This window comes from Podarcis melisellensis (assembly GCF_964234715.1).
Source record: "Podarcis melisellensis genome assembly, chromosome: 4".
NCBI lineage: Eukaryota > Metazoa > Chordata > Lepidosauria > Squamata > Lacertidae > Podarcis > Podarcis melisellensis.
The window spans coordinates 95,293,389-95,316,743 of record NC_138531.1 but is presented as its reverse complement, the minus strand read 5'-3'; the positions used below and the strand labels follow the sequence as shown (position 1 = coordinate 95,316,743).

General features: G+C 47.5%; 1 protein-coding gene across 3 annotated transcripts in view; it reads right to left on the bottom strand.

The window, feature by feature from the left end:
• GDPD4 (glycerophosphodiester phosphodiesterase domain containing 4) overlaps positions 1–23,355 on the bottom strand; it is a 37,594-nt gene that overhangs the window by 7,154 nt on the left and 7,085 nt on the right. For 2 of the 3 annotated variants that reach the window (XM_081909869.1, XM_081909867.1), the window contains 10 exons: positions 21,870–21,973; positions 17,390–17,483; positions 16,287–16,346; positions 15,514–15,612; positions 14,623–14,716; positions 11,431–11,576; positions 9,857–9,939; positions 7,301–7,451; positions 4,213–4,437; positions 1,426–1,583 (listed from right to left, as the gene is read on the bottom strand). In XM_081909869.1, coding sequence (XP_081765995.1) covers positions 1,426–1,583; positions 4,213–4,437; positions 7,301–7,451; positions 9,857–9,939; positions 11,431–11,576; positions 14,623–14,716; positions 15,514–15,612; positions 16,287–16,346; positions 17,390–17,483; positions 21,870–21,973 — 1,214 coding nt within the window. The remainder of the gene's footprint in view (positions 1–1,425; positions 1,584–4,212; positions 4,438–7,300; positions 7,452–9,856; positions 9,940–11,430; positions 11,577–14,622; positions 14,717–15,513; positions 15,613–16,286; positions 16,347–17,389; positions 17,484–21,869; positions 21,974–23,355) is intronic. The other variant, XM_081909868.1, reaches the window with a different exon arrangement.

Here is a 23,355-nt window from a genome sequence, read left to right as displayed (position 1 = left end):
CTTGAGGCCCTGCTTTCAGTGGCTGCAAATTACGGAGCCCACCAGGCACAAAATGGTGACACCGGGGCAAAGCCAGTAGTGGGCAGAGGCCGAGTTGGGCATAATCAGCTGGCAAGGGCCAACACCATACCCTAGTGCTACCTAAGCTGTCTTTCAGTATTGCTAAATTCTCTGCAGCAGCATTGGCCTTGTGGCAAGGAGTTCCATAGCTCAACTTCAAGAACAGGCACTTGCCCTGGAGGCATTTTGACTCAGCCTCTGTATTTTAGGCACTTAGAAACTACCGTATTTTTCGCTCCATAGGGCGCATCGGACTATAGGGCGCAGCTAGTTTTTAGGGGGAGAAATAAAGAAAAAAAATATTCCCCCCCCCAGCCCCAAAGAGCAAAGAAGCCAAGGCAGCGAGCGGGATGCAGCCCGCTGGCTGTCTTGGCTTCCTCTTTAGCCGTGCGCAACCTCTCCAGCCGGGAGAAGCTTCCCCCAATCCCAACCCAAGCTTTCCCCGACCCCAGCCCCCAGAACAGGTCCAGGAGTGACGGCAAGGTTGCGCGCAGCCTTGCCGCCGCTCAGTGGCGTAGCGTGGGGGTGCAGGGGGGGCCGGCTGCACCGGGCGCAACATCTGGGGGTTAGGGTTAGGGGGCGCAAATCCACGAGTTAGGGGGCACAAATTACTTGCCTTGCCCTGGGTGCTGACAACCCACACTACACCACTGTCGCCGCTCCCGGAGCTTGTGGGGCTGGGGGCGTGCTCCGAAGGCTTGCGGATAGCTGCCTGAAGCCTGGGGAGCTCAGCGGGAGTTGGCGCTGCACTCCCTGGGCTTCAGGCTGCAGGCTGCTACCCGCAAGCCTTCAGAGCGCGGGGGGAACTCCCTCCGTGCTCCGGAGGCTTGCGGATAGCTGCCTGAAGCGGATAGCTGACCCCTCTCGCTCTCCAGGCTTCAGCGAAAGCAACACGAAACCTCTGGAGCACAGAGGGAGCGCTGCCTCTGGGCTTTGGAGGCTTCCCGTTGCTATCGCTGAAGCCAAGGAGCCTGCATTCGCTCCATAGGACGCACACAGATTTCCCCTTCATTTTTGGAGGGGGAAAAGTGCGTCCTATAGAGCGAAAAATACGGTACTCTGTAAACTCTTAATGTGATGAGTGGACTTGATGGAGGGATACCAGTTTCCCAATATGTGGGTTGAAGTCACTCACCGGGGGTCTTAAATCGCCACTTCCAGCACCCTCTTGCTGCCCCCTTGCTCTAAAGCACCCCCACTAGGCAATCCCACCACCTCCCAGGGGGCAGTACCACCCCCCCTTTGGGAACCACTGATCTGCCACTTCATAAACGTCTCGCTGAAATTTGCCCGAAACATTCACTGCGGAAATCAAGGCTCGGTTTCCCATATGTTCTCTGAGGGTGGGTGGCGGAGTCAACCTACCGAATGTCTACCCAGCGCAAATCTCTGTAGTCCAAGTTGAGCCTGGAAATGTGAGACATCTGGAGGTCCTCGACTGGGTAAGCCACGCCTGAGGTCTGCTGGAATTCAGGAGCTAAGCTCTGGACAATGGATCTATACTTTGGTTCCAGCCACAAGACCTGCGATTGGCAGAAGATGAACAGAAATTATTCCTGTTAGGATATAGTTCCATTCCACATTAGAACAGGCATATGGAATTGTATGTCTGTTTACTTCCAGCACAGTCTGCTGGGAACTGCCATTGAATATAGCTTTTGCCTATGCTGTTTAAAGGTAAAGGGACCCCTGACCATTAGGTTCAGTCATGACCGACTCTTCGGTTGCGGCACTCATCTCGCTTTATTGGCTGAGGGAGCCGGCGTACAGCTTCCGGGTCATGTGGCCAGCAGGACTAAGCTGCTTCTGGCGAACCAGAGCAGCGCACAGAAACGCCGTTTACCTTCCCGCCGGAGCGGTACCTATTGATCTACTTGCACTTTGACATGCTTTTGAACTGCTAGGTTGGCAGGAACAAAGACCGAGCAAAGGGAGCTCACCCCGTCACGGGGATTTGAACCACCGACCTTCTGATCAGCAAGTCCTCTGTGGTTTAACCCACAGCACCACCCATGTCCCATGCCTATGCTGTTTACTTGGACACAAATGGAAGCAGGCATGTTTTTCTTATGTCCTGATGCTGCATAAACACTTGTAAATATGCTTACATATGCCTCTGTCGGCTACTTCCGTTGCAAAGAGTTTTATCTCTGCTGGCTTGCGTGCTCAGTCTCTAAAGGTCTCTGAGGCTTGAGTCGCAGTTTTTGATGCTGTTCTGAGAATCAGAGTTCACCCGGCTGCCGGCAGGAGGGCTGGAGCCAGCTCCCCATCTCCCCGGACACACCCCAACATATCCTACCAAAGGGTTTGGCTGGCCGGAACAGTGAGCACTTCATGCTGCAACATTTTGTTGCAGTTGCCGCAGGTTTGTGTTGTTTTATTTTGAATGTTTTCAACCGGGCTAGCTATAAAGCATATTCAGTCAGGCTTACAACAAAACCACTTCCGCGATAAACAAGGAGGTGGGGTTGCGGGTGGCACGCCCCTTCCCCACATTCACGGGGGCTGGCTCCAGCCCCCGCGATACCTAAGGGAATCCCCGCCCGTGTCATACCCCAGGCCAGCCAATCAGCTGGCTCCAGGGGCGGGGCCTCGGCTATTTAAACCTGCTGCAGCCGAGGCTCCTCCTCTTTTCCTCCGCTGCTGCAGCTGACCCGGTTTTCCTGCCCATCCCACCCTGTTAGGATAGGTTCTCTGACGTTGCTATGAACTACAGTTGGTCACCGTCAAGGGGCCTGGTAGGAATTTTCCCAAATGGCAGATTGGCTCCAGCCATTTGGTTTTCGCCTACCTCGTAGCAAACCGTCACAACTCTTCAGTATTGGCGGTTAGGCATTGGTAGGGGTACTGTTCTATTGTTATGCAAATGAAGGGGAAAGGAGCGCCATCACCTTCCCCCAAGCAAGGGTAGTCCGGTAAAGGATTCCGGGGGGCTTGTCCTAAGCCTAAGGAGGTGTGGGCCCACAGCACGCCCCCACACGGTGACACCCGGGGTAGGTCCTAGTTGACGTGCCTCAGCAGGACTCCTCCCTCTGGTGATTAACCCTTCCGGCCTCTAGCCGGTTAGTAGTTAGGACCAATGCCTAAGCCAATACTGCTCAATTCCTTTAATCAATAAAGTTGTGGCCTAATTTGACCCATTAACCTGAATTCTTGTGTCCTGTGTCTTTATTTCACCGGGGGGGGGGGAGCCGGAACTCGCCACGCAACAAAGAAAACCGTTTACTTTCTAAATGAATGAGGACAAAATTAACAGAGGAGAACTGCTTCTGTTGCCAGAGGCAATGTGCCTTTGAATGGAAGTTGCTGGGAATCACAGGGGGGTTTTTTGGGGGGGAGAGCTGCTGCACTCAGGGTCTGCTTCTGGGCTTCCTATCAGCAACTAGTGGGCCTCTGCGAAAACAAGCTGCTTTTGCAAAGCAACGTCCGCAAACAAGGTGCGTTTCTGTTCCGCTACCTGGCTGGAGAACAACATCGTCAAATTCGGAGAAGCGCAAATTTCAAAGGGTGAACCCGTTCGGGTTTTCACGTTGTTTTGGAGTGTGCAAATGAATTTACCGTATCTTTCGCTCTATAGGACGCACCAGACCACAAGATGCACCTAGTTTTTGGAGGAGGAAAACAAGAAAAAAAATATTCTGAATCTCAGAAGCCAGAACAGCAAGAGGGATCGCTGCGCAGTGAAAGCAGCAATCTCTCTTGCTGTTCTGGCTTCTGGGATAGCTGCGCAGCCTGCATTTGTGTCATAAGACGCACACACATTTCCCCTTACTTTTTAGGAGGGAAAAAGTGAGTCTTATAGAGCAAAAAATGCAGTAATTTTGCTTTCATCCCTAATGCCCAGAAACCACGCCCTTATCTCAGGAGGTACGGATCGCAGCACAGTCTCTGATGGAGATCTAGTTGGGAGACATGTTCAGATCAGAATACAGACATAGAAAGCTGCGGCCAAACTATGTGGACAATACTGCGCTCGATGGACCAATGGCCTGACTTCATATAGGCAAGCTTCCTGTAGGTGGTGTTTTTTTTAATCCCCATCAGTGATTTGATACCTGTTGGGTCAGGATCTGGCCCACACACAACATACTTGGGGGAAAATTCAAGTTGGATAAAGAGGGGCAGGGTTTCGGAGGAGGGGACGTCTCTTACCAAGTGAGATTTGTTCCCCATTTCGTTTTTGAGGACCTCCACGGTTCTGTCAATCCAGATGTCCCTGTAAGGGTGATGCACTGGAGGGTGCTGAAGATCAAAGAGGACCAGTTTGTCCTCCTGATAAGCAAGTTTCAAGAGATCACTGAGCTTGTAGACCCTCTGTTTTCTTGCCAGTTTTTCATCCTCAGGCGAGAGCGGGGGCATGTCGAAGAATGGCCTCTTCTGCAAAGGAATTAGGGGGGAAAGGAGCTGTAGCTTGTCGAAGGTGCTGGGAATTGTAGCTCTGTGAGAGGTAAACTACTGTTCCCAGAATTCCTTCGAGAGGGGAGCCATGACCATTTTATTTATTAAAGATAAGAATAAGAATACCCTGCCAATCTGGCTGGGTTTTCCCAGCCGCTCTGGGCATCTTAAAGTTAAAGGTAAAGGTACCCCTGCCCATACGGGCCAGTCGTGTCCAACTCTGGGGTTGTGTGCTCATCTCGCTTAAGAGGCCGGGAGCCAGCGCTGTCCGCAGACACTTCCGGGTCACGTGGCCAGCGTGACGAAGCTGCTCTGGCAAGCCAGCGCAGCACATGGAAATGCCGTTACCTTCCCGCTATAAAGCGGTACCTATTTATCTACTTGCACTTGGGGGTGCTTTCAAACTGCTAGGTGGGCAGGAGCTGGGACCGAACGACGGGGATTCGAACCGCCGACCATGCTATCGGCAAGTCCTAGGCACTGAGGTTTTACCCACAGCGCCACCCGCGTCCCTTTGACGTCTTTTGCATCTTACAGCGTCCCTTGGGCATCTGACAGCATATATAAAACATAGTAAAACATCAAACATTAAAAACGTTCTGATATAGGGTTGCTTTCAGGTATCTTCTAAAAGTTGTGTTGCTCTTTATCTCCTTGACATCTAATGGGAGAGGGCCACTACTGAGAAGGCCTTCTGCCTGGTTCCCTGTAACTTTGCTTTTTGCAGTGAGGGAACCACCAGAAGGCCCTCAGAGGAGGACCTCAGCATAAATGTTCTTTAAATGTGTGGCATCAACGTGACTGAATACAGACTAGTAGCCTGTTCACACTATGCTAAACAGTCGTACTTTGGAAGTCAAACGGAATCTGTTCCAGAAGTCCGTTTGACTTCCAAACCAAAGCACAGCTTCTGATTGGCTGCAGGAAGCTCCTGCAGCCAATCGGAAGCTGTGGAAACCCCGTCGGACGTTCGGGTTCCAAATAAGGTTTGCAAACCGGAACACTCACTTCCGGTTTTCGATCGTTCGAGAGCCAAAACGTCCGAATACCTCTTCTCTTTGGTGATCACTCGTAGCCGAGTAAGTTTGTCTTCCATAAACACAATTTTAACAATGAGTCCGTAAGTAACTGTGGAGGCCAATTCTGGATCCACACATCCTTCCGCAGTGGGGACATTGGTTTCTGGGTGGGAGTTGATCATGGTGAGGGTTTGCCAAGCCTGCCTTCCTCTTAGCACGTATCTCCCTTGCGTCCTGAGTTCGAGTGTCTTCAAAGCTCATGACACCTTTGGTAAAGGCTGTTCTCCAACTGGAGCGCTCGCAGGCCAGTGTTTCTCAGTTGTCAGTGTTTATACTACATTTTTTTAGATTTGCCTTGAGAGAGTCTTTAAACCTGTAGCAGCTTGGGCAGCTGAGGATCAGAGCAGGTGGGCAGGCAGCCCTGGCAAGTGAGCGAGCAGGCAGGGAGATGGCCTCCATGAGCAGAGCGGCAGCCCAGGTGAGTAGGAACAGAAAAGCAGGGCAGATCAGCTCCCCAGCGACTGTCCTGCTCTGCTGCCACTGCCCATCTAACACCAATGAAACTGTCAGGGGCAGATAAACTATGGAACTAACGAAACTTCGACTTCAGTGTCCCCAATCACAGAGGGGCCCCAGAAGTGTCCTAAGTCCACATTTCCTTATTTTTTGTGTGTCTAAGGTTAAAGGGACCCCTGACAATTAAGTCCAGTCGCAAATGACTCTGGGGTTGTGGCACTCATCTTGCTTTAAAGGCTGAGGGAGCCGGCGTTTGTCCACTTCTGCAGACAGTTTTTCCGGGTCATGTGGCCAGCATGACTAAGCCGCTTTTGGTGAAACCAAAGCAGTGCACGGAAACGCCGTTTACCTTCCCGCCAGAGCGGTACCTATTTATCTACTTGCACTGGCATGCTTCGAACTGCTAGGTTGGCAGGAGCTGGGACCAAGCAACTGGAGCTCACCCCGTCGTGGGGATTCGAACAGCTGATCTTTCACTTGGCAAGCCCAAGCTACACAGTGGTTTAACCCACAGCACCACCCGTGTCCCTGTTTTTTGTGTCTAGTAGACCCAATTTGTGTCGCATGACTCGTAAACTATAAGGCATTTTATCCACACCAGTGACTTTGACATATGAGGCAATCCAGTGCAGCCATTTTAATCAAAATCTAAGATGTAGTAGTTAATTTTAAAAATATGTAATTGTGGTACTCTGTTGTGGAACAAGAAAGAAGGGTAGGACTCGAACCAAAGGCTTCAAGTTACAAGAGATTCCGACTCAACACCAGAAAGAGCTCTCTGATGGTAATAATAATAATAATAATAATAATAATAATAATAATAATAATAATAGTAAAATCAGTGGTTACCCAGACCTCATTGCTGGTTAAGAAGAGACGCCCGTAACAGTTCAAACTTCAGAGCCCCCAAAATGGAAACTGTTGTGGCCTAAGGAGGAGTTGTAAGTCTGGGTGACCTTAGAGCGGAGAGAGGGAGTTTGGGTGAGCTGTAAGAGGAATGGGTTGGAGAGGCATACAGGAGAGTTGGTGAAGTCCAAGGGGAATGGGGGTTTGTTGAGTGAGGGGGGGCTGGGGAGAAGAGTGAATATGGGGGGGCAACGTAGGTAAGGTGTGTGGCGAATGGTGGGTCATTTGGGTGAGCCCTAAGGTGAACAGTGGTAGTATGGGTGAGGCAGACCACACAGAGGCCGTAGTTGGAAACATGGGCAAACCTGCTCTCGGAAGGCTATTCCGCTGCTCAGCTCCCCAGAAGCCAACTTGGGAGATATGGTGGGCTGAGTTCCATTTCAAGTCCCGTTCAAACATACCTCAAAGAACCAATTTCCAGAGTTCAGCTTCTCCAGTTCGCTCCAGGGGAAGTAGGCAGCAGGTACCTTTGCCCACGTGCGATTGACAGCCTCAATGTTGGTGGTCCTTTCTAATGTCTCGTCGTGCATGAGGAAGGGGATGCCGTCCAAGCTGTTCAAAACAGAAAAGCAATTTCGCACGTCACGCTTGGGGTCTTAGGTAGGCCGTTCGCGAGGCTGCCTGAGAACAGCTGAGCTGTGTCACATATTCTCTACGGTTCCAGTTTTCAGGAGAGAGTGGGAAACGTAGTGTAGCTACACACAGAGAGACACACCAGAAAAAGATTATTTTCTTTGGCTGCATGCACAGCATACATTTAGGGACGCAGGTGGTGCTGTGGGTTAAACCACAGAGCCTAGGACTTGCCAATCAGAAGGTCATCAGTTTGAATCCCTGCGACGGGGTGAGCTCCCGTTGCTTGGTCCCAGCTCCTGCCAACCTAGCAGTTCGAAAGCACCTCAAAGTGCAAGTAGATCATTAGGTACCTCTCTGGCGGGAAGGTAAACGGCGTTTCCGTGCACTGCTCTGGTTCGCCAGAAGCGGCTTAGTCATGCTGGCCACATGACCCGGAAGCTGTACGCCGGCTCCCTTGGCCAATAAAGCGAGATGAGCGCTGCAACCCCAGAGTCGGCCACGACTGGACCTAATGGTCAGGGGTCCCTTTACACCATACATTTAAAGCAATCGCCTTCCCACAAAGGATCGTGGGGACTGCACTTTACCGCTCAAAATCCCCAGAACCCGGAACAAACAATAGTTCCCAGGATACTTTGCAGGAAGCCAGGTGCTTTAAATGTGTGGCATGTATTTCATGTGTCATTTCACATACTCCACCCCACCAAATCTGTTCTGGGTCGTCTGGGTCGCCACCCCACCCCACCCTGACCACCTGTTACCTTTCAGAGGGGATCTGGTTTGAGGAATGATATGAGGGACAGCAGGTGAGAGGTCTATTGCTCTGGTGGAAGTCATACAGTGATTTATTTGGACGGCTACTAACAACCGCGGGTGGGGGGTGGCGCTGTGGGTTAAACCACAGAGCCTAGAACTTGCCGATCAGATGGTCAGTGGTTCGAATCCCCGTGACGGGGTGAGCTCCTGTTGCTCGGTCCCAGCTCCTGCCAACCTAGCAGTTCGAAAGCACGTCAAAGTGCAAGTAGAGAAATAGGCACCGCTCTGGCAGGAAGGTAAACGGCGTTTCTGTGCGCTGTGGTTCGCCAGAAGCGGCTTAGTCATGCTGGCCACATGACCCGGAAGCTGTACGCCAGCTCCCTTAGCCAATAAAGCGAGATGAGCGCCGCAACCCCAGAGTCGGTCACAAGTGGACCTAATAGTCAGGGGTCCCTTTACCTTTACCTTACTAACAACCATGGCTACGTTCTGTGTTAGGTTGTGGGCGAACGTATCAGATGACACAGTGATTCTTCCAAAGCAGCTCTTTATTTGTAAGCTGGAACAGAACTAACTGAGGAGCTCAGTCAGCCTGCTTATATAGAGTTCCAGAACAATTGTAACTGTTGTAACTTTCTAAAACTATCCAATCACAGAACGTCACTTTTCAATCCTTCATTTGCATACAAACTATCCAGTCACAGAACGTTACTTTCGATCCTTCATTTGCATAACTATCTACAGTATCCCCCTGCTGGCCCAGGGCGAGAACTTCAGTACATAACACCCTGGCTCCACTGTCAAAGGAATTATGCCTCTGAATAGCAGTCTCTGCAAATCGCAGGTGGGCAGAGTCCTGTTGAGCTCATGCCCCGCTTGTGGCCTTCTCACTCTCCCTGCGAGAGGTAAAGGTAAGATAGGTAAAATATCCTTGGACAGTTCAGTCAAGGGCAACTATGCAGTTGCGGCGCTCATCTCGCTTTCAGGCCGAGGGAGCCAGCGTTTGTCCACAGATAGCTTTCTGGGTCATGTGGCCAGCAGGACTAAACCGCTTCTGGCGCAACGGGACAAAATGACGGAAACCAGAGCGTGCGAAAACACCGTTTAGCTTCCCGCTGCAGTGATACCCATTTATCTACTTGCACTGGCGTGCTTTCGTACTGCTAGGTTGGCAGGAGCAGGGACAGAGCAACGGGAGCTCACCCTGTCACGGGGATTCGAACCGCCGGCCTGAAACCATTGATATTTGAGGGCGCAGGCTAGCGGGCGGGGCCCATGACTTACATCAAAGGAGCCTACACTGTTGCTGTATGTAGCTTTAATTTATTTGTTTTTTTATCTTATATTTTGGAAATGTACAGCCCGTTTTTTCCTCTTTAATTTTTTTGGGGGCCCCCAAGAGAGTGAGGCCCTAAGCTATAGCTTGTTTAGCTTCAGCGTAAATCCGGCACTGGCTCCTGGCCTGATCTAGCTGGTTCTTAAAGCAGCACCAAGACGCCAGCGACAGTTTGTGAGTTGAAAGGGATGGTTTAAACACAGCAGGCAGTAACGATCCCTTAAGACAGCAGAGCACGTATGGAAAAAAAGATTGACCCCATCTGGGAAGCTGTGCTCCAGAAGCTCACCTAATTTTGACATCCGTCTCAAAGCCGATAGCACCATAAGCGGCAGTTTTTCTGAACGACATCTCTGTATTTTCAGGAGCTACCTGTTATATAAATGAGAGAGGAAGACATGACGGATGGGCCAACAGCCCCAATCCTTGTTTTGCAACCTCCTTGATCATTTCCTGGAAAGGAACTCTGAGAATGCTTGGGGGGGGGTGTAAGTAATTTTTATTTGATTTTACAGGTGTAACATTTTAAGAGTATAAAATGCATACTCAGATTTAGAGATTCCTCTGAATCTCTAGACTTCCCTCCATCCTCTCCGTGGGTCCTATTGTCATGTTTTCCAACTGCATCTTATTTCACCATCAATGTTTTAATATCTCTCCATATTATCCAACGTATTTGTTACATTTACCAGTGTTGTTAAAATCCTGCTAATGTTTCCGTTTGCTTACAGTGGTCTCTTAAATAAATTATAAATATAATTTAAATTTCTGAAAGTATAGAACAACATGTTTAAAGTGAAGATGAAAAGAGATAAAGATGTTAAGAGGATTAAGTAAATTTTAGGAGATTTTATCTTGGAAAACCGTTACAGATATATAATGAAATTCAGACAAGGGAATTTGAAGGAGTCATTTAACAATGTTACTAAGATTAGACCAAGTTTAGTTATGATTTATGTTTGTTTGTTTGTTTGTTTGTTTAAAATTTTGGAAAATCAATAAAATTTTTGAAGTAAAAAAATAAATTACAAATATTTCCCATTCTTTCTTAAAATGAATTCTCAGAAAGCATCTGACTGGCCTGGATAGAGCTATAGTGTGGCGAAACAAGACAACCGCATACTTGTAAAATTCACTTCTTTCTGCCTCTGGCCTTGTCCACTCGTGGCATGTGGCCTCTGGAAAGCTGCCCAGAATTAAATGTGGCCCTCGAGCTGAAAAAGTTCCCCCACCCAAGCACTGTGCAAATATTCGCCACGGTGGTCTTGTGTATTGTGTAACGGCGCACATGTTGACTGTCGTCCGAAGTCCCTAGTTGAGTATGACCAACAGAAACGTCCAGTATACCTGAAGGAGCGTCTCCACCCCCATCGTTCTGCCCAGACACTGAGGTCCAGCGCTGAGGGCCTTCTGGCGGTTCCCTTACTATGAGAAGCCATGTTACAGGGAACCAGGCAGAGGGCCTTCTCGGTAGTGGCACCTGCCCTGTGGAACGCCCTCCCAGAAGATGTCAAAGAGAAAAATATCTACCAAACTTTTAGAAGACATCTGAAGGCAGCCCTGTCTAGGGAAGCTTTTAATGTTTAATAGGTTATTGTATTTTAGTGTTTTGTTGGAAACCGCCCAGAGTGGCTGGGGAAACCAGATGGGCAGGGTATAAATAATAACTTATTATTATTATTATTATTATTATTATTATTATTATTATTATTAAATGGTGGCAAAGGAGCTCTTCATCAGGCGAGAAAAATGATTTGGATTTCTTTAAAGGTTAAAAACAAACCAACTATCAAAAAGAGGAGAAAGCGTAATGGCGTCAGGTTATTCTGAAGTCCCGCCCCCCCACCTTCCAACTCAACCTACCATTGGTGCTCCTCTGTGGCCAATCAGGTGTGGCTTGGGACCCAGCGCCCCCTTCTCCATAATACAGGGAGAATGGAACCCCAGGGGTATGAAGAGAAGGCAGAGGAGGATGGCCAAGTAGGGGGAAATAATCAATACCTGCAGAACTGAACGAAACAAGAATAGTCATGGTCTTTGCTATGCTGAATGGGAAGGGGGACAAGTCCAAGTAGGAATGAATAAGTATTTGCTGGTCTGGGTCATGTCATGTTTCTCACCCACAAGTCCATTTTCCTTTATTTCTTTGCCCTAATATGCAGTTAAATAAAAATAAAAATAAACCAGCACGAAACCCCACATTTCTAAACCATTTTCTTTTCCTTCTAGTAGCACCTTGTTGTTGTTTAGTCATTTAGTCGTGTCCGACCCTTCATGACCCCATGGACCAGAGCACGCCAGGCACTCCTGTCTTCCACTGCCTCCTGCAGTTTGGTCAAACTCATGCTGGTAGCTTCGAGAACACTGTCCACCCATCTCATCCTCTGTCGTCCCCTTCTCCTTGTGCCCTCCATCTTTCCCAACATCAGGGTCTTTTCCAGGGAGTCTTTTCTCTTCTCGTGAGGTGGCCAAAGTCTTGGAGCCTCAGCTTCAGGATCTGTCCTTCCAGTGAGCACTCAGGGCTGATTTCCTTCAGAATGGATCGGTTTGATCTTCTTGCAGTCCATGGGACTCTCAAGAGTCTCCTCCAACACCATAATTCAAAAACATCAATTCTTTGGCGATCAGCCTTCTTTATGGTCCAGCTCTCACTTCCATACATCACTACTGGGAAAACCATAGCTTTGACTATACGGACCTTTGTCGGCAAGGTGATGGCTCTGCTTTTTAAGATGCTGTTCTAGATTGTCATTGCTTTTCTCCCAAGAAGCAGACCATCTTTTAATTTCATGACTGCTGTCACCATCTGCAGAAATCATGGAGCCCAAGGAAGTAAAATCTCTCAATGCCTCCATTTCTTCCCCTTCTATTTGCCAGGAGGTGGTGGGACGACTGTTAATGACTGCAATTAACTATACGGACCGAGACCAACTAAGTTTGTTATTGGCATGAGCAGTAGCACACACGAAAGCTCATACCAATTACAAACTTAGTTGGTCTCTAAGGTGCCACTGGAAGGAATTATTATTATTATTATTATTATTATTATTATTATTATTATTATTATCATTATTATTTTGTTTCGTCTATGGCAGACCAGCACGGCTACCTAGCTGTAACTAGAAATACAGGTTGTTAGTGGATGCTCTCTCAAAACACACAGTTTGAAACTTAATACTTTTCCGATGGGTCCCATGTCAAAGTACTCTTGCGGCCCACTTGCTATGAAAAGTCGGACCCCCCTGCTGTAGAGGGTGGTCCCTCGGCACTGTGGGGGTGACTTTGTGGGGCTAGTCTGCATGATGCCTGAGTCCCTGAGATCCTGAAGCAAGCAAGCGTTAAAATCTAATGGAGGATTCCACCGTTCAACTAGTCAGGCAAGTTTCTTTGTGAGAGAACGGCCATCATTTGCGTAACAAAAGAAGTGATGGAGCCCTTTTGGGCAAATAATAATATTAATAATAAATTTTTATTTATACCCCGCCCTTCCCAGTTCAGAAAACCAGGCTCAGGCCAACTAACAACAAATTTAAAACACTTAATTGATGCAACAACAAAAAACAGCATAAAATACAGTATAAAACATGAATAACAATAAATTCAGAATTCAAAAATCAATTTAGGAAGGAAATCCATCCAATAAACATTAGATGATGACCAGGGCTAGCTGGCTAAATTAGTCCTATCTGGGCCAGCGAGGAGACCAGGTGAGAATTAGCTGTGGGATCCCAGAGTAGGTAATCTTCCTAAAAAGGGGGAGGGGGGAAGGAAGGGGAATAAAAGATCAGGCTAAGTTCAAATTGAAAGCCAGGTGGAGTTGCTCTGTCTTACAGGCCCTGCGGAAGGAAGTTAAATCCTGCAGGGCCCTGGTCTCATGGGACAGAGCATTCCACCAGGTCGGAGCCATCACTGAGAAGGCCCTGGCCCTGGTGGAGGATAATCTGACGTCCTTAGGGCCCAGGACCTCTAAACTATGATTATTCATGGACCTTAAGGTCCACTGCGGGGCATACCAGGAGAGTTAGTCCCATAAATACGAGGGCCTTGAGCCACAAAGGGCTTTAAAGGTCAAAACCAGCACCTTAAACCTGACCTGATACTTCACTGGGAGCCAGTGCAACTTGTCGGAAATCTTTAGCCTTGTCAGAGGAATTTGCCACTATCCAGGCACCCGGCTAGATTTCCTTGTTGACCTCCCCGTCTGCAACTCCCGGCAGGATACAGGCGAGGTCTCTATCGGCGATCCTCCTCAGCATGAGAAGAACATACCACTCCTCCCTCCTCCCTGCCTTCCCCAGGGAGGGGAAAGAGACAGACAGAAATGTATTTACATGCCTTTATTTCTGTCTTTGCAGCAGTACAGAGAAACACGTCTGCACTCTTCAAACACCAACAGCAGAGAGAGAGACTCCACCCCTGTACTTCCAGTACAGGTCAGATGACACTCTGAGCTAACATCCGGCGCTCAGTACAGTGAATAGACTGTCCCTTTGTTCCCACGGTAACAGTCACAAATATCAACATCCTGTTTGGCTTTCCAGCCAGCTGCAGCTCGCTGCTGCATTGCTCCTTTTTCGTAAAGCACTGGGTGAATATGCTCCCATGGCAGGGACCCCGTGAGGAGTCTTTCCCCCACCTCACCCAGCTGGTATCTAGAGGGACAGTTGTCCAAGCAGTTGTGTGTGAGCTGAGAGCAGAAACAGGCTGCAGGAAGAAGCCAGAGAGTGAGAGCCCTGCTTACTTTTAAGTGGCCCCCTTACTTTTTAGGAGGGAAAAAGTGCGTCTTATAGAGCGAAAAATACGGTACGTGTAAATTAACCATACATCTTAAAGACACCACCGTTTCCGCTGACTCTCATTCCAAGAAAAGCAAACTTTTGGAAAGTACCTGGAACCCCTCGGAGGGGCATGCAAGAAAACTTTGTGGTTGTGGGGAGCCCATCAGCAGACCCATGCCAAGGACCCCGCTGAAGTCAGACACCTTCCCCCAGGAGCCACAGCCCCAGTCGCTACCTGCAAATAGATGTTCATTTTAGCAACCAGAGCTCATTGTACCTTTGTTGTCTGTCCAGAAGAAATGAAGAGCCACTGGCCACGCCAGGAGGACCATGATGAATACGGCAACCATGTGGAGGAAGGGAGCTGTGACCTGTTGGGAAGACAAAATGTCCCCATGAGACGCTTGGGGCAGAGACATCACCTTGCCAGCAAAGGTCCGTATAGTTAAAGCCATGGTTTTCCCAGTAGTGATGTATGGAAGTGAGAGCTGGACCATAAAGAAGGCTGATCGCTGAAGAATTGGTGCTTTTGAATTATGGTGCTGGAGGAGACTCTTGAGAGTCCCATGGACTGCAAGAAGATCAAAGCTATCCATTCTGAAGGAAATCAGCTCCCTGGAAGGACAGATCCTGAAGCTGAGGCTCCAATACTTTGGCCACCTCATGAGAAGAGAAGACCCACTGGAAAAGACCCTGATGTTGGGAAAGATGGAGGGCACAAGGAGAAGGGTACAACAGAGGATGAGATGGTTGGACAGTGTTCTCGAAGCTGCCAGCATGAGTTTGACCAAACTGCGGGAGGCAGTGGAAGTCAGGAGTGCCTGGCGTGCTCTGGTCCAGGGGGTCACAAAGAGTCGGATACTACTAAACAACAAATTGACACATAACGCTTTAAAAACACACACACAAAAATGGAAAACTAGCGAGGTCCCAATTAAAGAAGAATGGCAAGTTAAGCCGACAGAATATACGCAAGTCATAGACTTAACATATAGAATAAGAGAACAAGGGGAACATATGTTTAGAGAAGACTGGGAAAGGTTTATTGAATATACGGGAAATAATGGTGTACAGCTGAAAACGCTGGCAGCATGAAGATAAAGCAGCATGAAGATAAAGCAGCATGAAGATAAAGCAGCATGAAGATAAAGCCTAGCGGTTTTCTCACCTGAAAGGACAGGTAGAAGATGCTCCACTGCGCAGTCCAGAGAAGCGTTACCATGGCAAAGGCAAAGCAGGAGAAACCCAGGGCCAACACCGTTGCGATCTAAGGGAATCAAACATTAAAAACAATTTCTCCCCCTTTTAAAAAAAATATATTTAAATATATAATATAAAAATATAACATAAAAATATAATATAATATAATATATAAAATATATTAAAATAAATTCAAAAATATATAATTTCTATTGAATGTTCTGCTTTACAATTTAAGGTACTCATTTTTACACCCTTAAGATATCAGTGACTTCCCTTCTTTTCTTTCGATGGCTCATTTTACATATCAAAAATCCCTGCATATTTTACAAAAACTATACCATTCAGTATTCCCTTATTACATCCCTCAAAATTATTTACACTGTTGAATTTATCTTCATGCTGCCAGCATTTTCAGCTGTATGCAGTTATTTCCCATATATTCAATAAACCTTTCCCAGTCTTCTCTAAACATATGTTCCCCTTGTTCTCTTATTCTATAGTATATGTTAAGTCTATGACTTGCGTTGACCACTTTTAGAACAGGACGCTGGACTAGGTGGGACTTTGGCCTGAACCAGCAGAGCTCTGGCATGATTTGACACAGTTGCTCTGCTGCTGGTGCCCTTGCAGTCTCAGCTACTCTTACGGCACTAGTTCAGAGGGCGATCCAGTTCCTACACAGAGACTTGGGCCTGAAATCGTTTTATACAAAGAAGGGCAGCTGGTTAAACGATTTACCTTGTGACTCCAGTGCAGATACAACCGCTGCCTCTCTGATATCAGACACACAGCTATGATCTGTGGAAACATTGGCAGGAAGGTACTTAGTCGTACCCACAACTCAGAGCCCTGGAGCCTGGTTGATTTCAATGATGGGAGTAATAATAATAATAATAATAATAATAATAATAATAATAATAATAAAATAATTTTATTTATATCCCGCCCTCCCCAGCCAGAGCCGGGCTCAGAGCGGCTAACAACAGTAAATGTAACACAGTTTACATAAAATCACAATCTATTAATTGAAATACATTCTAAAATCAGTTCATTCTAAAATCAATTCAGAATCTAATGGCAACCATTGGGATAGAATTCTATGAGGATTACCAAAGGAGGGGGTATGGATTTTGATTAAATTCATTCATTGCCCGTCATCTGAAGATCACAGGGCAGTTAGAAAAGCACAAAGCTACATAAAATTGGGAATCGATCCAATCTGAAGATCATTTGATATGCTGAGTATATGACTATGAGTCCGTCTAGTCCACAACTGTTCGCTCCAGTGATCGCCAACTTTTTATGGCTCCGGAGACACATTTGGAAATCTAAGGAACTCTCATGGGCACCACCAAATATCTGTTTCACAGGAGAAAGTCAGGTGATGCTCAGAAACGCACACACCTCAAGCAGGCAAACTCCCCACCAAAGCTACAAAAATTGGGATGAATGGGAAGCCTTGGTGGGCATCGCAGAGGGTGCTCTGGGGCTCATGGGCACCATGTTGGAGACCCCAGGTCTGTTCAGAATAGCAGCAGCTCTTGAGGGTCTCTCGAAGAGTCTATTCCTGTTCCAATGCTGCTATGAAATATCTCCTTATATCTTTGGGTTGAAAGGCAGGGAGCAAATCTGCTAAAACAAATCAAGGGACGTTGGGTGTTGAACCCAATACTTTCTACAAGCAATGTGCGCATTATGCCACCTACACGGCCCATGACTCCAGTCTTCACAGATATGGTTCCCTCCCAGAGCTTTTACAGCCTCAGTGCTGCACCTTGGTTTGGCTGCCCACCTAAACCATCCCCTTGGCAAGCCTTTAATCTAAAGAGAGTTGTGCTTACCAGTAATAGCAAGAGATAGGTGAAAACGACTGCAGCAAGGATCAGGAAGACGGCAGACCAGTGAAACCAGAAGCCCAGGTTCCCATAATTGTACCTAAAAATGCGACGCAAACTCGTTACGTATGGGATGAGCCAGGGTTCTAAATCTTGAAAGGCAGGTGCTCGTCATGATGAAGGAATGGGTTTCTGTGCAGTCAGTTTGAACCGGGACCCCAAAACCCCCTTTTATTCTTTCTCCAAGGGAGCATTTCTAAAATGCATTAACTTGAGCTCTTGAGCCAATGCATAACAAGAACACAGCTGTATAAACAGCTCTCTCCTTTATCAGTCACGGCAATGGATGACCTTGGCTGTTCCAGTGGAGTAAGGATGACGCATTTGGGTCTTATCTTACATCCTGGCCACACTCTGACGCACAGATCTAGTCCGGGAACAGCGCCAGAGTGTGTTCTTAGAGTTGGTGACCTCTTGCTCCAAGATAGAGTATAGGAACAGGAAAACCCTTTTATGGTTAAGAGTACCAGAGCAGGAAAACCCTTTTATTGTTAAGAGTACCAGAGCAGGAACATCTGTGATGTCAACCTGCGTGTACAAGCTGACATGGCTGGATTCCTGGGGAAGGGGGAGAGGGTGCCTGGAGGATATTTATACTGCAAGAAATTTCTCATTTCTTTGGACTTGCTGTGGACTGACCACGCAAGTGCCTTTCTGCTGCTCCGGAGAGAAGAAATAAAGAACTCTTTCTCTGAACCAACCCTCGGTGTCATTTGACTTCCTTCCTCCCGTCCGGGAGCAACGCAGAGCCCACCAATCGGTAAAGTCTAATAAGGCTACAATGCCAGCCATGTCCCCGTGGAGAGTCCAAACATTTAAGCAGGAGAAGAACATAAGCAGCTGCCTTTTATTGAATCAGAGCAATGGTCCATCTAGTTCAATATTGTCTACACTGGCTGGCAGCAGTTCTCCTGGAATTCAGACAGAGAGCTCTACTTAGAGATGTGAGGATCGAACCTCAGACCTGTGCATGCAAATGAGGTTTTCTACCAATAAGCTGCAATCCTTCCCAATGAAGGGAGAGGAGTGGGAAATAATGCGTAACATAATGCCCAATTGATAGCCGTGAATTTGCCTAATCCTCTTTAGAAGCCACCCAAATTGGTGGCAATTCTACAAGGCAGGCTTAAGCAGTATGTGGACCGAGAACTTCTGTTGGAGTACAGAGATGTGTCTACCACATATCCTGGAAGATTGAAGAAGGACAAAAGCGCCTAGTTAAATTATGGGATTTGCTCACACGAGAAGTAGTGATGGCCCCCAACTTTGTTGTTGTTGTTGTTGTTGTTTAGTTGTTTAGTCGTGTCCAACTCCTTGTGACCCCCTGGACCAGAGCACGCCAGGCACTCCTGTCTTCCACTGCCTCCCGCAGTTTGGTCAAACTCATGCTGGTAGCTTCCAGAACACTGTCCAACCATCTCGTCCTCTGTCATCCCCTTCTCCTTGTGCCCTCCATCTTCCCCAACATCAGGGGCCGAGAGATAGAAATGCCATCTCTCTTAGATAATGGCGTTGCTCCGAGTAAAGTCCCACCCCCTCCATCTCTCTTATTCTACATCAAAGCCTGGACTTTGAAAGTCATCTAATCTTCCTTGCTGTATTATACTGTATTGTTTTAATTAGTGTTTTTATAGTTGTTTTGATTTTGTGTGGAATGCCCTACCTGGGTGGATGGAGCAGCCAAGTAATTTCATTGTCCCCGAGAGGGGGCAATGACACTAAAGACATTATTATTATTATTATTATTATTATTATTATTATTATTATTATTATTATTATATTCCCAGCGTTGGCTGATCTGAGCTTTCTGTTCTCCTAATCTCAATGCCCATCGGGTCCTGGGAGGGAAGGCCTCAGGAATGCTTTCCAAAGAAACAGAGTCTGTCAGCTGTCTCTCCCCTGGTGTCTCATCTTCGTCCTGATCCTCTCCCAATATTTCTCAGCTTCTCCCCTCTGCAGCCTTCTGCAAACCACTGTTGTAAATCCATACTGTCCTCCTCTTCTCGGGAAGGTTCAGGAGGGATGTAATCATTTCATTCCTCCGTTGCTGATGTGTGACGGTTATCATCATCATCATCATTTTTAATTTGTATACCGCCTTTCTATCTTACAATCCTCAAGGGGGTTTGCAAGCTGAACAAACAAAAAATGTACATCTTATAACGATCTAATGCAATACAAAAACGTGATAATAAAACATAACTTTAAAATAGGCAACCTCCATCAAAAAATTAACATTCAACAATCATTAGAATAGTATAAAATAATAATATCAGCATATAAAAGTTAAACAGAAATCCACTCAATAATATCTAAACTATAATCAATAAAACAACGGCAAGCCACAGTACATAAAACAATACAATACACATTGAGAAGCAGAGATTGGGGCAAGGCAGGTGGAAGGTGACCTTGCCTGATGGAGTCTTTTATTTTATATCACATGTCCGTGTTTACTTTCTAGGCTTGGCAAACCTGAGAACAGAAGCTAGCCTTATCTCTTCCGCTCTGTTGTGTTTTTTTCCTTTTTCTTTCTGTTCTCTCTCGGAGCTGAAGTGAGAGGACGCCATGATCACTTTGTCCTGTATATAAATGTAAAGGGACCCCTGACCATTAGGTCCAGTCGTGACCAACTCTGGGGTTGCGGCGCTCATCTCGCTTTAGTGGCCAAGGGAGCCGGCGTACAGCTTCCAGGTCATGTGGCCAGCATGACCAAGCCGCTTCTGGCAAACCAGAGCAGCGCACAGAAACGCCGTTTACCTTCCCGCACTTTGACGTGCTTTCAAACTGCTAGGTGGGCAGGAGCAGGGACTGAGCAACGGGAGCTCACCCCATCTCGGGGATTCGAACCACCAACCTTCTGATCGGCAAGTCCTAGGCTCTGTGATTTAACCCACAGCGCCACCAGCGTCCCATGTCCTGTATATAGTGCTTAATAAAAGCTTAGAATGAGCACACCAATCTCCACTTTGTTTCTGCTGAACTCTGCTGAGTGTGCTTGCACATAGGCATCTGCTATGTGTCGCTCGAGCATGCCAGGACCGATGATTTATGGACATCCAGGAGCTGCGTATATTCAGGAAGACGCCCAGAGAGGTTTGTCTCATCTCGGGGGCTGTGTGGATGCCCTGGCGTAATCCGACAAGGAGGTCTCCACCATTCCTCCTCAGTCTAGTCCCTGACATGATCCTAGACCAGGGGCTCCCAGATTGCAGTCTGCAGAACACCACCGTTCCACGGGCTTCATTCCCATGGTCCATGTCCTATCTTTGAAAAACAATGGCAATCTGGACTGTGTTGGGATTTTATGGTCTTAGATATATGGTAATGTTCATAAGCGTACCAACCAAGCACATACATAGATCAGCGCAGGAAGGCCAACCTGGAACCATTTTGATTCCTAAACTGACCAAATCTTTTCTCTGCAAGGTCAAAGTGGGAAACCTCCCCATTGTCTCTTTCCTCACAAATCCTGTCTTAAGGGCACATTTAAGATATGAATAGGGTGTGAGCCTGTGACCTGGCCCAGGAACTAAGTATTTATCATTACAAAAGACTAGCCAGGCTCCTCAGGAAATCCAATCAAGTAACCTGCCAGACAGGAGATAAACAAGGACAGGAGAAAAACAACATTCAAATTTCTGTTTTAAGACCGCCTTTTTTGTGATGTAGGTATGATGTACCTGAGGGGTGGTCTTAGGTTACACCCCTTCTGTGATGAATGTATGATGTTTCTGGGGCTGGTCTTGATCTACAGGGTGGCAATTTCAAAAGTCTTTATAAGGCCTTGCGCACCATTGTTCTGGGTCACTCCTCTCTCCTGCGGGTGAGGGGAGTACCCTGTTGCAACAGATCAATAAAGATCAAGCTTACGAGCTGCTTTGCTTCTCAATATTCTCTGGTTGGCCTCTGTTATTCTCTCCTACCAATAGGGAACCTATGTAAGGACTCTATATGGGCTCTTGGATACCCCATAAGGGAAAAGGGCAATTTTTGTTTACAACAGGACCCTGCGGGTGTTTATGTAATTCGAAATTGTAATTCGAAATTGTAACACAATAGCATACTATTTGACCAAACTGCGGGAGGCAGTAGAGGACAGAGGTGCCTGGCGTTCTCTGGTCCATGGGGTCACGAAGAGTCGGACACGTCTAAACGACTAAACAACAACAAGCTTACAATACAAGAAATAAAAGCTGCAGTACATACCCAGTTAAAAATAACACAGCATCTTCCACCACGTTATGCAGCATCTTCCACCACGTTATGCACCCTTTTCCAGCCACTTCTGGGTCACCACAATGCGCACATGTGCGGTTGTGCGCCAATTGGACACATGTAAATCGGTCGTGGTCTGTTTTACCACTTCCCCCACTCCTAGAAGCAACCCTTTAAGGATGTTGCTTTCAGAGGTCAGATAACCTACCAGTCAAAATTATGGTAGTCATTCTTGGTTTCTCCCCACAGGTACAGAAAGACGAACCAAAGGCAGAATGTCAGGCACACCAAGAGGAAAAAGATGCACTCCCTCTGGAAACAAAGGGAAAGAAAACCTGAATGAGAGGTCAGTAATTATAAAAATAAAGCTCTTTTTTTCAACTGAAACTGAAAGTTCCTCTCCTCTGCAAATGTGCAAAATGGCTGGCAGCCCCTGGCTTGGGTTGAATAAGAAAGCTTTCTCCTTATCTTTTATTCTTTTAATACCCTTCCTCCCCTCCCCCTTCCCTTTTTATGAAGATTACCCGCTCTGGGATCCCACAGCTAATTCTCCCCTGGTCTCCTCACTGGACTAATAGGACTAATTTAGCCAGCTAGCCCTGGTGATTGTCTAATGTTTATTGGATGAGTTTTCCACCTAAATTGATTTTTGAATTCTTAATTTATTGTTATTCACGTTTTATACTGTATTTTATGCTGTTTTTGTTGTTGCATCAATTAAGTGTTTTAAATTTGTTGTTAGCCGCCCTGAGCCCATTTTTTGAACCAGGAAGGGCAGGGTATAAATTATTATTGTTATTATTATTATTATTATTATTATTATTATTTACAGAGGTTATTTCTTTAAAATGTTCTCATGCATTTATTTATTTATTGCATTTGCTAGTCGCTTCGCCTTGCCCAGGGCGACCCAAAGTGACGTAAAGCCAAACAACCAGATGGACTGGGAACTGCGCCCCGAATAGATACATTAAAAGCAAGAGAAATGCATTTAAAACATCCCACCCACTTCTAAAAGGCCATAGATTGTTAAAGGCCAAAGAGGAGAGTTTTTGCCTGGCATCTAAAGATTCGTCGGTGGATGTGGGAAAAAGTGGGGAGGGGGGGAGACAGGGGAAAGGGTTGCTCAAAGACAGCAGTGGAGCAAGCCGATCGGGTGCCTGGAGAGGCGCGCATGCCCTGTGCTCAGGGGCGGGGCCAGCCACCCGTGAGGCGGGGCGAGGCGGGGAAATGGGCCTCCGAGTTGTCTGCCTGCCTCCTCCCACTCAGCCGCCCTACAGCTGGGGGGGAGGCGGCGGGTGGCCTGCCTCCTCCCACTCAGCCGCCCTACAGCTGGGGGGGAGGCGGTGGGTGGACCATTTGGGGCACCGCAAAGCCTGCGGGCACCCAAGCCACCGCGTCACTCCCAGGAGAGACGCGTGGATCGGGCTTACTGCTGGCCCCGCGGTGAGCACCGCCGGCATTTTGTCACCCCCTCAGTGGTGACACCTGGGGCGACCCCCCCCACCACACACCCCTTCCTCCACCCCTGCTCAGAGAATGAAAAGACAGAGAGAGACAGGGGAAGGAAACAGGAGGAGGAGGCGTGTGTACGGTGTACGTGTTTTGGCCCACTCGCTTTGGGGTCTGACCACCACCCACCCGTGCCCCAGCCAGTTCCCCCCAAAGGAATAGGGCCGTTGGGCAGAGGAAGG